Here is a 14,346-nt window from a genome sequence, read left to right as displayed (position 1 = left end):
GTAATCAGTGCACAAAATCAAAATGACACAGTTACAAAGGAAATCGACATTTAATCAATCCAATTTGAGTTATTCAGCACAATATGTATGATTTGGAAATTTGTTTGGAGAGTTTCTTGGAAGGAGGTGAAGATCTACTGGTAACTCCCGAGCTACAGGTTGGAGACTCCTGATCTAAACCCTTTAAACCCTTTAAACCCTGTGTGTTGTGTCTCAGGTTGTAGACCCTTTAAACCCGTTAAACCCTTTAAACCTTGTATGTTGTGTTGGGTTTCAGGCTCTAAACCCTTTAAACCCTTTAAACTCCGTCTTTTGTCTCAGGTTGTCTCCAAAGATCGGTTTTCCCTGGAGTGAGATCAGGAACATTTCTTTCACCGACAAGAAGTTTGTCATAAAACCCATCGACAAGAAAGCTCCAGTGAGTGAACGCCACGGTCCTCTGTCCTCTGTCCTCTGTCCTCAACGTGTCCTCAGTCTGTCCTCTGTCCTCAACGTGTCCTCTGTCTGTCCTCAATGTGTCCTGAACATGTCCACAGTCTGTCCTCTGTCTGTCCTCTGTCCTCTGTCCTCAACGTGTCCTCAGTCTGTCCTCTGTCCTCTGTCCTCAACGTGTCCTCATCATGTCCTCTGTCTGTCCTCAATGTGTCCTGAACATGTCCACAGTCTGTCCTCTGTCTGTCCTCTGTCCTCAACATGTCCTCATCATGTCCTCAACGTGTCCTCAACGTGTCCTCAATGTGTCCTCATCGTGTCCTCTGTCTGTCCTCAGTCTGTCCTCTGTCCTCTGTCATCAACATGTCCTCAACATGTCCTCAACGTGTCCTCAATGTGTCCTCAATGTGTCCTCATCGTGTCCTCTGTCTGTCCTCAGTCTGTCCTCTGTCCTCTGTCCTCAACATGTCCTCAACATGTCCTCAACGTGTCCTCAATGTGTCCTCAATGTGTCCTCAGTCTGTCCTCTGTCCTCATCGTGTCCTGAACATGTCCTCAGTCTGTCCTCTGTCCTCAACGTGTCCTCATCGTGTCCTCTGTCTGTCCTCAATGTGTCCTGAACATGTCCTCAGTCTGTCCTCTGTCTGTCCTCTGTCCTCTGTCCCCAACATGTCCTCAACATGTCCTCATCGTGTCCTCAACGTGTCCTCAATGTGTCCTCAATGTGTCCTCAGTGTGTCCTCTGTCTGTCCTCAACGTGTCCTCAGTGTGTCCTCAGTGTGTCCTCAATGTGTCCTCAACATGTCGTCATGTGTCCTCAGTCTGTCCTCAGTATGTCCTCTGTCTGTCCTCAGTCTGTCCTCAACGTGTCCTCCGTCTGTCCTCAGTTTGTCCTCTGTCTGTCCTCAGTCTGTCCTCTGTCTGTCCTCAACGTGTCCTCCGTCTGTCCTCAGTTTGTCCTCTGTCTGTCCTCAGTCTGTCCTCAACGTGTCCTCCGTCTGTCCTCAGTTTGTCCTCTGTCTGTCCTCAGTCTGTCCTCAGTCTGTCCTCTGTCTGTCCTCAATCTGTCCTCAACGTGTCCTCCGTCTGTCCTCCGTCTGTCCTCTGTCTGTCCTCAGTCTGTCCTCAGTCTGTCCTCAACGTGTCCTCCGTCTGTCCTCAGTTTGTCCTCTGTCTGTCCTCAGTCTGTCCTCCGTCTGTCCTCTGTCTGTCCTCAGTCTGTCCTCAGTCTGTCCTCTGTCTGTCCTCAATCTGTCCTCTGTCTGTCCTCAGTCTGTCCTCCATCTGTCCTCCGTCTGTCCTCTGTCTGTCCTCAGTCTGTCCTCCGTCTGTCCTCTGTCTGTCCTCTGTCTGTCCTCTGTCTGTCCTCAACATGTCCTCAGTCTGTCCTCAACATGTCCTCAGTCTGTCCTCTGTCTGTCCTCAACCTGTCCTCAGTCTGTCCTCAGTCTGTCCTCTGTCTGTCCTCAACATGTCCTCTGTCTGTCCTCAACATGTCCTCAGTCTGTCCTCTGTCTGTCCTCTGTCTGTCCTCAACATGTCCTCAGTCTGTCCTCAACATGTCCTCTGTCTGTCCTCAGTCTGTCCTCTGTCTGTCCTCAACATGTCCTCAGTCTGTCCTCAACATGTCCTCTGTCTGTCCTCAGTCTGTCCTCAGTCTGTCCTCTGTCTGTCCTCAACATGTCCTCTGTCTGTCCTCAACATGTCCTCTGTCTGTCCTCAGTCTGTCCTCAACATGTCTGCCTGTATCTTAGTCCGTTTTGGTCCGTTTAATGCCACACTGTGAAACATTCCAGCCAAAGCAATAACATCTCCATGGAGAAAAAAAAACTTTTGACGAACCCTCCACTAGAAAAGTGACACAGTGCAGCTTTAAGTGACCATTACAGACGTACAATAATGAAAAAGAAACCGACCTGAGCACCTGTAACATCTAACATCTCAACGTTTTCTTTCTTTCTTTCTTCTTTTTCCTGTGAGAACTTTGAGTTCTTCGCGCCGCGGCTGAGGATCAACAAGCGCATCCTGCTGCTGTGCATGGGCAACCACGAGCTCTACATGAGGAGGAGGAAACCAGACACCATCGAGGTCCAGCAGATGAAGGCCCAGGCCCGAGAGGAGAGACAACACAAGCAGATGGAGAAGTACACAAACATCTCACCTCTAACACAACACAAACTGACGGAGAAGTACACAAACATCTCACCTCTAACACAGCACAAACTGACGGAGAAGTACACAAACATCTCACCTCTAACACAACACAAACTGACGGAGAAGTACACAAACATCTCACCTCTAACACAACACAAACTGACGGAGAAGTACACAAACATCTCACCTCTAACACAACACAAACTGACGGAGAAGTACACAAACATCTCACCTGTAAAGGTTCGTTCACACCTCGGCGTCAAAGCGTCCAGTTTCTATGTAAAGTCGATGTGGACGCGCGACTACAGCGTCCTGCGTTTTTGCGGCGCGTCTTCGGCGTCAGCGCGGTGCGTCTTGAGCGTTTTGGCGTCAGCGGTCAAGACGTGCGTCCGAGGCGTCAGCGTCAAGAAGTTGAAAATGCTGAACTTTTCGCGTCAGACTCGCCGCGTCGACCAATCAGGGACGAGTATCCAGAGACGCAGCGACGTTATTATCAGGAAGAAAAACCCGAGAACCAGAACCACAAACATGAACGGAGAATAAATATATACACCACAATCACCGAGACGATCACGAGGACTACACCAGGACCGGACCAGGACTAAACAAGGACTAAACCAGGACTAGACCGGGACTAAACAAGGACTAGACCCTGAATAGACCGAGACTAAACCACGACTAGACCGGTATTAGACCAGGACTAGACCGGTATTAGACCAGGACTAGACCGGTATTAGACCAGGACTAGACCGGTAATAGACCAGGACTAGACCGTATTAGACCAGGACTAGACCGGTATTAGACCAGGACTAGACCGGTATTAGACCAGGACTAGACCGGGACTGATCCAGTGTCATTAGTGGAGCATAAATATAAACTGGCTCCAGTCGTCGAGTCGATTTCCTCCGCTGATGTTTTATGTCATAAAAACACTAAAGTCTCTCAGTCTGGTCTGACATTGCTTCGGGTAAAGTCCAGGACCGGGCTCTTGTTTCCAGGGCAACGGACGCGCATCAAGTATTTTTCTCCCGTTCGTCCACGGCGTCAAAGACACGAGCGTCGGGGGCGTCTGAACTCAAATGCAAAGGCTCCAAATAGAAACGTCAAGGTGTTTTTTGACGCTTTGGTGTGAACGACCCTGAACACAACACAAACTGATGGAGAAGTACACAAACATTTCACATGATAGACCGTAGAAAGACGTGGACTGAGGGAGTGTGTCAGTTTCAGTCAAATGAGGCTCATCGAGGCTCCCAGTTACAGCAGCGAATTTGGAGCTGAGACCACAAACAAAATACCGAAATAAAAGCCCCAGGATCACGTAGAGCGAGTTAAGACGAATATTTTAAGACCAAAACGACAAGGAAGTAAAAGTAAATGGAACTGAATCGGCGGGACTTAAAATGAAAAAATCTATTGGATCAAATTAAAATAAAATTGTATCAAATATCTTCCATATTAAACAGAAGGTTCAATAAAAGATCATTTCATCAACTTTATTTACGTATATAAATTTCAGTAAACAACATTTTCACTGAACAAATATTTCTCAAATGTATATTCCTAGTGGATTTCTGTAAAAAAATTAAATTAATTTCTTATGTCACAAACACACACACAGCCACACCAGCAGAGGGCAGCACTGCACTATGTATGGTCTCCATCTCTCCCACTGTTTACACTGTTCTTATTGGAACACATGACTTCGTTATTATGAGTATTTATTTATCCAGTTCCAAATTGAGTTTATTTTATTTATAAGCCTTCAGCAGTGGTAAAATTCTGAAAAGCCCAAATGCTTTTCTTCTCTTCTCAATCCTGCCTGTTTTTTTTTTGCACTTAAAGGTTGTATAGAGGATTTTTTAAGGAAAGTGAAATACAGCGACCGTCCTTTTTCCAAATGTTGTGCATGTGTGACACCACCTTCCTCCTCCACAGCTCCTCAGTAGAAACATCTCCTCCTCCCGCCTCTTTACTCCAGAAATCACACTCGTTTACAGCCAGTGTGTGTTCAGAATTACTGTTGAAGTGACCTGCCTAGAAATAATTTAGCGACCGACGAAGGACTGAGAACAACCCCTTCGTCTGCTTCAGTCGCACAATCGCTGGAAGGAATCTCCAATCTCACCTCAGTTCGTCTTCGCTCCTTTTCCCCTTCTCTTCTTCTTTCAGCGACCTCGAAAACCGACTTTCTTTTGCAGCGAACTGGTCGTGGATTCTCGTCGGCCGTCGCAACAAACTTTGTGCGAAATGTGAGGAAGTGACAGTTTGGAAAAGCCTCTAAGAACCGTTGTATAAATCACGAAAATTTTCTATTGGCTCATGTTTCTCTGGCCTCAACACGTCCACAGTTGATGGATTTTCATTCTTTTTTTTTTTTTTGGTCATCATAATTCCAAGGCTGCTGCATCTCTGTTATGATATTTTAAACTTTCAATGACAATTTGAAACAAAAACAAAAAAATCCTCCATACAACCTTTAAGAATAAATCTGCATTATTATTGTTATCGGTAAAAGCTGTATTTGACATGAACCAGTTTATCTCATATTTAGGATGAGCTTTGGGTAATGACCGAAAGGATGAGATGATGGATACAAGCGGCCAAAATGAGTTTCCTCAGAGGTCGTTCACATTTCCAGTTAAATGTGACTTGTCTGTGATCTCCAGTGTGAACATTAAACTCCAAAAGTGTCGCTCATGCACAGCAAACTTGCTCAGTGTTTATAGAAGTCGTCTAAACTCTGAGTTTGTCTCCCAAAATCTTGTCCAGTTGTTGGTAAAATGTTCATTTCACACGTCCACGGCTGCTTCGTTTGTTTGAGTCTTTATCCTCCTTGGATTTGGCTCAGGCTCTTTATTTTTCATTGACATTGGAGCCAGGACCAACCGTAGCCGCGCTCGGACATTTCTTTGGCAATCACTTCAAAAACCGCTCGATTCCGATAAGATTCCTTCAGTTTGTCCTGAAAACAGAGTGTTACGACCCAGCTCTGCTAGGGACAGGGAAGTAACAAAAATAAAACCAAGATGTAAAATGGAAACAGAACAATAGAATAAATTGAGTTTTGTGCCATAAAAGGCGTCACGCAGACTTACACAAAACGAGTGATTAACAAAGGGACACACACTAAACTAAAACACAAGTTCCCCAAATTAAACCACAGAAACCCACAAACAGAATCAAGTGACCAAATCAAAAAAGGCACAAAACAGAACTAAACTAAACTACACACACGAACACAAAATGGCAGACTGACCACCAAGACCAGCAGCCCGAACAGGTGCTGGTCGTCTCCTTAAGTCGGGGGCGGTGGCTGCAGGTGAGGTGGGCGTAGAGATGCCCCACCAATCACGGGCCAGGACTCCCGCAGCAGGAATCAGGAGTGCTCAGCAAAATCACACAAAACAAATTAGAACTAAAGGGCCGTAACACAGAGATCCCCCCAGATATGAATAAACCCACTAACCTCGCTTCCCCTCCATTGACGAGACTCTGCACTTTGGCCGTTCGGACTGAAGTCACATGTCAAAAGATCAGATATGTATCGGTTTCAGGAGCACATATCCAAGTGTCCTGGGTCACATTTACGCTTTATCCGAGGCCGGGTCACGAAACTGGATGGATGAACAGGAAGTGAGCATGGGGGCACTTCCAGGTCCACTTTACATTGAAGAACTGTCTCTCCTCCTCTCTCTGGACCTGCTGCTGTGAGCCTCGTCATTTTGGTCTTAAAGGTTGTATAGAGGATTTTTTTAAGAGAAATACAGTGACAGTCCTTGTGCGCGTTCAGAATTACTGTTGAAGTTTCCTGTCTAGAGGTAATTTATCGACCGACGCGTCAGTTTTTAGACCCTTCGTCTGTTTCATTCGCACCATCACTGGAAGGAATCTCCAAGAATCACCTCAGTTTAGCTTCGCTCCTTTTCTCCTTCTCTTCTTCTTTCAGCGACCTCAAAAACTGACTTTCTTTTGCGGCGAACTGGTCGTGGATTCTCGTCCGCCGTCTCAACAAACTTTGTACGAAATGTGAGGAAGCGTCAGTTTGAAAAAGCCTCTAAGAACCGCTGCGTAAACCACATAATCCCCGCGCTCCGACGAGTCAGTTACACTAGGGAGTTTGATTGACAACCTAACAGCCAATAGAAAATGAGGGAGCCTCGTTTTCTATTGGCTGATGTTTATCTGGCCTCACTACATCTACAGTTGATAGATTTTCATTCTTTTTTTTTTTTGGTCATCATAATTACAAAGCTGCTGCGTCTCTGTAATGGTATTTTAATCTTTCATTGACAATTTGAAACAAAAAAAAAATCCTCCATACAACCTTTAACTCTTTCCCCCCTGGACGCCTACTAGGAACAACCCAGACATATATTACTGAGCTGCCCATAGAGCATAACTGCATAAAAGAAAACAGACTTCCATGAGTGATTATAAATTATTTTCACACTCATGAACTTTATTGAAACAGACATATTTGGTATCTCTGGAAACCCAATTTTGGTTCATAATTGAGTAAAAGTCCCCCGATAGTTTGTTCGGACATCGCAGGACTCCACACAGACGCATCACCGACATTCTCACCTTCGTAAGATTCACTCTCCGAAAGTCCGTCGCTGTCGCTGTTTTCCACTTTATAATCTTCTTCATCATCACTTTGAAATCTATAAAAGTCACTTTCTCTAAACTTATCCATAAAATACATCCGCTCCTCATTATTTGTGAAACTGTGCACCGCAGCCCCACAATCTTTCCATTGCATGTGTTTCGTGTTGTGTTTTTTTCCGGAAGCTACAATCTTCACTTCTTCAAGTAACTTAGGAAAAAAATCTGCAAAATCGTATCCTTGAATCCTATCGGTCAGTCTAGTGTGGGTTGTAGTGGCCCCGACCGATCGCAGCCTCTGTTTACATGTGAAAAACCGAGTTGTTTCTAATGGTCGTCAAATCACGTCTTTAGTGAAACAGCGGAGGAGTCAAAAAACGTCATTAAAGATTGAAGGAGGGTCGTCAAATGTCGTCTTCACGGGGGAAAGAGTTAAATGTTCGTATTGACCCGCTCGACATGATCCTGGGATTTTATTTCACTGTTTTGTCCGTCACATTCCGTCAGTCTGCTTCTTCACCCAGTCCGTCGCTCTGACAGTGTGTTTGTGTTTGTTTGTGTTTGTGTGTGTTGTGTGTGTGTGTGTGTGTGTGTGTGTGTGTGTGTGTGTGTGTGTGTGTGTGTCGTCGCAGGGCGCTGCTGGAGAGTGAGAAGCGGCGGCGGGAGCAGGCGGAGAGAGACCGGGAGAGGATGGAGAGGGAGAAGAGAGAGCTGATGGAGAGACTGAGGCAGATCGAGGAGCAGACGCACAAAGCTCAGAAAGGTCTGGAACTCTGGAGAACTCTGGAGAACTCTGGAGAACCTGGAGAACTCTGGAGAACTCTGGAGAACTCTGGAGAACTCTGGAGAACTCTGGAGAACTCTGGAGAACTCTGAGAACTCTGGAGACTCTGGGAGAACTCTGGAGAACTCTGGAGAACTCTGGAGAACTCTGGAGAACTGGACTCTGGAGAACTGAGAACTCTGGAGAACTCTGGAGAACTCTGGACCTGGAGAACTGGACTCTGGAAACTGGAGAACTCTGGAGAACTCTGGAGAACTCTGGAGAACTCTGGAGAACTCTGGAGAACTCTGGAGAACCCTGGAGAACTCTGGAGAACTCTGGAGAACTCTGGAGAACCCTGGAGAACTCTGGAGAACTCTGGAGAACCCTGGAGAACTCTGGAGAACTCTGGAGAACCCTGGAGAACTCTGGAGAACTCTGGAGAACTCTGGAGAACTCTGGAGAACTCTGGAGAACTCTGGAGAACGTTCTGTAAACTGTTCTCTGATCTGTTCTCGTGTCGTTTCCTCGTCACACACACAGAGCTGGAGCTGTGTTTTTGTTTCATTCACATGTTTAACGCACAAAACCTGCACATTTACACTGAGCCCTTCCCTCAAACTGAAAACCACCCACTGTTCCACCCTGTGATGTCATCATGTGGAGATACAGGAAGTGGTCCACTGTGTTTTTAAACTCCACACACCTTCACTAATATATGTGTATGTGTGTGTATGTTATGTGTGTGTGTGTGTGGTGTGTGTGTGTAATATACGTGTGTGTGTGTGTGTGTGTTGTGTGTTTATATGTGTGTGTGTGTGTGTGCGTGTAATATTTGTGTGTGTGTATGTGTGTGTAATATTAGTGTGTGTGTGTGTGTTCAGAGCTGGAGGAGCAGACCCGTCGGGCTCTGGAGTTGGAGCAGGAGAGAGTGTGTGTGTGTTTGTGTGTTTATGTGTGTGTATGTGTGTGTATGTGTGTGTAATATTAGTGTGTGTGTGTGTGTGTGTGTATGTGTGTGTGTGTAATAGACGTGTGTGTGTGTGTTAGAGCTGGAGGAGCAGACCCGTCGGGCTCTGGAGTTGGAGCAGGAGAGGAGTCGGGCGGCAGAAGAGGCTCAGCGGTTGGACAGGGAGCGTCAGGCGGCGGAGGAGGCCAAGGCGGCGCTGGCGCAACAGGCCGCCGACCAGAAGAAGACGCAGGAGCAGCTGGTAACGCGCGCTCCCCCTGGTGGACGCCGCCAGAATGCACTCGTGTTGATAAAATAGTAACGGCGCTCTGTGACCCGCAGGCGGCGGAGCTGGCCGAGTTCACGGCGAAGATCGCTCTTCTGGAGGAGGCCAAGAGGAAGAAGGAGGACGAGGCGTCAGAGTGGCAGCACAAGGTCAGACCTGCTCCTCAGATCCTCCAGACCTGAAGGACCTGAGCAGAAAAAGACCTGAAGGATCTGAGCAGAGTGAAGAGAAAGGGCTGTTTGAGTTTGTGCAATTATCAAATCAGAATCTTACTTTTAAATAGGGATCGACTGATTTTTTTTCATGACCGATGCTGATTGTTCAGAATCCAGAGCACCTGATAATCACCGATCATCTCTGCCGATATTTTTGGGCTGATATTTAGAACAAATATTGAATCTTTTTCCCCAATGATGTAATTTAAAAACCCCAGACCCTGTTTTACCACAAACCTTTACGACAGGAGTGTTAGTCACAGATTGAATAAAAACAAAATATCGTCCTGTGCTTGAGATTTAAGACCGATAGTAAATATGCTAATAAGTCCAAATATCGGCTCGATATATCGGCCCGTCTCTACTTTTAAACATCAGCGAGTGCAGATCTGATTGGGCTTGTGGTCTCCCCTCAGGCCCTGTCGGCTCAGGAGGATCTGGAGAAGACTCGTGAGGAGCTGAAGGCGGCCGTGGCTCCTCCGGCCCCGGAGCCGACTGAAGAGCCGAGCGAGGAGCCACCGAGCGCCGGCAGAGACGGGCACAGGGAGCAGCGCCGCCGCCGGAGGGAGCTACAGGTACACAGGGTTTATTTACAACATTATTTGTGTTTCATGTTTTATTTCTTAAAATATTATCAGTAAGAAAAACAAGTCAAGGAGCCACTGGGGGGCGCCATTTGTAAAAACTGTCATTGTGTCCTTAGGCAAGACACTTCACCCACATTGCCGAATATGAAAGTGGTGTGTGTGTGTGTGTGTGTGTGTGTGCGTGTGCGTGTGTGTGTGTCTGTGTGCTGTGTGTGTGTGTGTGTGCGTGTGCGTGCGTGCGTGCGTGTGTGTGTGCGTGTGTGTGTGTGTGCGTGCGTGTGTGTGTGTGTGTGTGTGTGTGTGTGCGTGTGTGTGTGCGTGCGTGCATGTGTGCGTGCGTGTGTGTGTGTGTGTGTGTGCGTGCGTGCGTGTGTGTGTGTGTGCATGTGTGTGTGTGCGTGTGTGTGTGTGTGTGTGTGTGTGTGTGTGTGTGTGTGTGTGTGTGTGTGTGTGTGTGTGTGTGTGTGTCGTGTGTGTGTGTGTGTGCGTGTGTGTGTGTGTGTGTGTGTGCGTGCGTGTGTGTGTGTGTGTGTGTGTGTGTGTGTGTGTGTGTGTGTGTGTGTGTGTGTGTGTGCAGAGTGGTGCCGATGTGCAGATGGCAGCTGCGCTTCTGTCAGTCTGTCCCAGGCAGCTGTGGCTACAATGTGTTTATCACCACCAGTTTGTGTGAATAATGAAGTGTAAAGACTCTTTTGACAAATGTGTGTGAAAAGTGCCATATAAATAAAAAACTTACTTACTTTTGTTTATATTTACTCTATATGTTCATATTTACTTCATATCTACACTACTGGTCAACAGGTTTAGAACACCACACTTTTTCCATTTTTTTTTTACTGTTTATTGTGTCATTGCTCTAAAATGAAATCATAGAATAAATAAGCAATCTGAGTTGAAAAATAAATTACTTTATAAACCAAAACATATTCTAAACTTTAGATTGACGTGTGTCGACCTTTGTCAGATAGAAGAGCTGAACTCACTCGTGGCTGTTCTTTTTACAACACAAATGTTGTGAGTTCTTGAGTCTGTGGCAGAAGTTTTGTGTGGCACTTGTCGGTTGCTTCTGTTCTGTCCAGTTCATATCAAACCAGTTGGGGTTTAAATCTGGACACTGTGCTGCTGCTGGACACTCCAGGTTTTCAAACTTTACCATCTTGCTCTTTTTTTCTGAGGTGGTTTTGGCAGAACTTGGACTTGTGTTTTATTCTTTTATCATTTTTTTTTACCTCTGTCTGTTCAGTTTTTACCTTTGTGCCATTTCAAGCTCTTCACTGGACTTGCACAACTTGAACTGTAATAAATAACTGGAAAAGGGAGTGTGTTCTAAACATTTTGACCTGTAGTGTGTTTACGTACATAAACCTGTGTGTGTCTGTGGTGGTTCAGGCTCTGAGCTCAGACCTGGAGGCGGCGCGGGATCCGTCCAAACGCACCCACAACGACCTGCTCCACGCCGAGAACGTGCGCGCCGGACGAGACAAGTACAAGACGCTCAGGCAGATCCGCCAGGGCAACACCAAGCAAAGGGTGGACGAGTTCGAGTCCATGTGACCCTCACCCTCTCCCCCGTCTCCTTCTCTAAACGTCTCCTGTTGCCTGAAGTCTCCTCCGCTCACTGACTCAGCACTAATGCAAAAACAAGTCATGACTGGGCTCCATTTTGTATTCTCCTGGCTTCAGACTGTCCCTGTTCAGATTTTTTGTACATAATGAAAGTTATTGTTGTATGATTTTGTTGTTTTCTAGAAAACTGTTCTGCAGAAATCTGTGGTTCCTCCGTCGTCGAACCGCAGCTGCACTTAAGAAATCACAAACAAAGACTTTGTTATTATTCATTATGGGGCAAGTCTTTGTTCATTTCTTAAGGCAAATGAAAGTGTAATTATTATAAAATAGTCCCAGTGTTTCTCTGAGGATGAGATCACCACAGTAAATGAATTTTAAAAAACATTTGACAAGGATAATGCAGAAGACGACCTACAGAACACGTGCTCTGCTCTCGCTAAAACTCAGCTCCTCTTCCTGTTTGGTCTTTTTGAACTTTAATTCACAAATCAGAGAATTGTTCAACTTCTCTGGTCTCTATGGAGATGTCATTGCTTTGTCTACAGTGTCCCGCAGTGTGGCATTAAACTTCTATAAAGTCATAAAGTCATAATTATGAGATTAAAAGTCATAATTATGAGATTAAAAGTTATAATTATAAGTTTAAAAGTCATAATTATGAGTTTAAAAGTCATAATTATGAGTTTAAAAGTCATAATTATAAGTTTAAAAGTCATAATTATGAGTTTAAAAGTCATAATTATAAGTTTAAGTCATAATTATAAGTTTAAAAGTCATGATTACACATTTAAAAGTCATGATTACATATTTAAAAGTCATAATTATGAGTTTAAAAGTCATAATTATAAGTTTATAAGTCATAATTACATATTTAAAAGTCATAATTATGAGCCTAAAAGTCAAAATTATAAGTTTAAAAGTCATGATTACACATTTAAAAGTCATAATTATGAGTTTAAAAGTCATAATTATAAGTTTAAAAGTCATAATTATGAGTTTGAAAGTCATAATTATAAGTTTATAAGTCATAATTATGAGTTTAAAAGTCATAATTATAAGTTTATAAGTCATAATTATGAGCCTAAAAGTCATAATTATAAGTTTAAAAGTCATATTACACATTTAAAAGTCATAATTATAAGTTTATAAGTCATAATTATGAGCCTAAAAGTCATAATTATAAGTTTAAAAGTCATGATTACACATTTAAAAGTCATAATTACACATTTAAAAGTCATAATTATGAGTTTAAAAGTCATAATTATAAGTTTATAAGTCATAATTATGAGTTTGAAAGTCATAATTATAAGTTTATAAGTCATAATTATGAGCCTGAAAGTCATAATTATAAGTTTAAAAGTCATAATTACACATTTAAAAGTCATAATTATGAGTCTAAAAGTCATAATTATAAATTTAAAACTCATAATAAAACTGCTGCCCCCACAACCCTCGCCCCGGATAAATGGAAGAAAATGGATGAATGGAATTTTAAACACTTTGAACACTTTGTACACTTAAAATTTCAGCAACTCAAATTCAGAATAAAAATTATTCAAAATAATTCATTTTTAAGTTCAAAAATTCAAAGTGAGAAATTCAACAGCTTTTAAAATTCAAAATTGAATGGAACAAAACACCATGGAGCAAAGTGACAAGTACAATCTGAACAAAACCTGTGACGGTATAAAAATAAGAAAGATTAAAGTTTAAAGTAATAATGTGGAACAGTCCGGACGAAGCGATCACGTTTCCACGGAGACGAGCAGAGAGCTGACACTTCATCCACAAAGTCTCATGAAGCACCTTTAAACCCGGAGAACTCAGATTGTAATTTCTGCTGCAGATTACTGACCTGGCATTCTATTTATTTATTTATTTATTTATTTTTGTACCAGATGCCCTTCCACGTGGACTCTGCAGACGGTGGATTTTCGTAGCTTGCCGCTCGTTGCACTTCCTGATTTCTTTTGTTACGTGTCAGATTCTGTTTTGGGGGTTTGTGTCGGGCGTGTGGCCTGGACCGGTGCTCCTGTTTGCATGAGTCGCTCCAGACCGCAGTCATGAATGCAAACGCAATATTCTGTGTTCAGATGTTTTATGAACTTGAACTCACAATAAAGACTTTATATTTATTTATGTTTCTGAGCGTTTAAGTTAAAGGTTCTACTTCTCGCAAAACTGACTCCTGTGAGCTTTAAACTGCGTCCTAATGTTGTTTCCTCTTCATAAACAAACCCTGCTCATTTAGGTTCTTCTCTTAAACAAAAAACACTCTGCTCCACCTTTTAAACTCCACACATTTTCACTAGAATCTTTTGGATCATTTCAGTCCTGGAAAAGCCAATCTTTGCTGAACTAAAGGTAAAAGGAGCTGTTCACTTGAAAATTACCACTTCATGACATCACAAGGTGCACGGAGCAGTATTTCGTACAGATTTTGAGAACTAATGAAGCTTCAAATGTCAGGATTTGTGCAGAATTTTGTGCAACAGAAACAACTGAATCTATGGAAACCCATTCCCACCAGTAAATAAAAAATAAAAGCCTCACAGAAAGTCATAATTACAAGTTTAAAAGTCATAATTACAAGTTTAAAAGTCATAATTACAAGTTTAAAAGTCATAATTGTAAGTTTAAAAGTCATAATTACGAGTTGAAATCATAATTACAAGTTTAAAAGTCATAATTACAAGTTTAAAAGTCATAACTGTAAGTTTAAAAGTCATAACTGTAAGTTTAAAAGTCATAATTATGAGTTTAAATCATAATTACAAGTTTAA

The 14,346-nt window shown here is 43.5% G+C and overlaps 1 protein-coding gene across 1 annotated transcript in view; it reads left to right on the top strand.

Moving 5' to 3' along the window:
* LOC110156248 (radixin-like) overlaps window positions 1-11,832 on the top strand; it is a 31,232-nt gene extending 19,400 nt beyond the window's left edge. Inside the window, 7 exon segments of the mRNA XM_055148890.1 lie at window positions 322-418; window positions 2,413-2,576; window positions 7,827-7,957; window positions 9,008-9,168; window positions 9,249-9,341; window positions 9,824-9,982; window positions 11,384-11,832. Coding sequence (XP_055004865.1) covers window positions 322-418; window positions 2,413-2,576; window positions 7,827-7,957; window positions 9,008-9,168; window positions 9,249-9,341; window positions 9,824-9,982; window positions 11,384-11,548 — 970 coding nt within the window. The 3' untranslated portion in view covers window positions 11,549-11,832.
* The last annotated feature ends 2,514 nt before the right edge of the window (window positions 11,833-14,346 follow it).

This window comes from Boleophthalmus pectinirostris, unplaced genomic scaffold, assembly GCF_026225935.1.
Source record: "Boleophthalmus pectinirostris isolate CB_2022bp ecotype Guang Dong unplaced genomic scaffold, ASM2622593v1 HiC_scaffold_1, whole genome shotgun sequence".
NCBI classification, from domain to species: Eukaryota; Metazoa; Chordata; class Actinopteri; order Gobiiformes; family Gobiidae; genus Boleophthalmus; species Boleophthalmus pectinirostris.
This window is presented reverse-complemented; position numbering and strand designations above follow the sequence as displayed.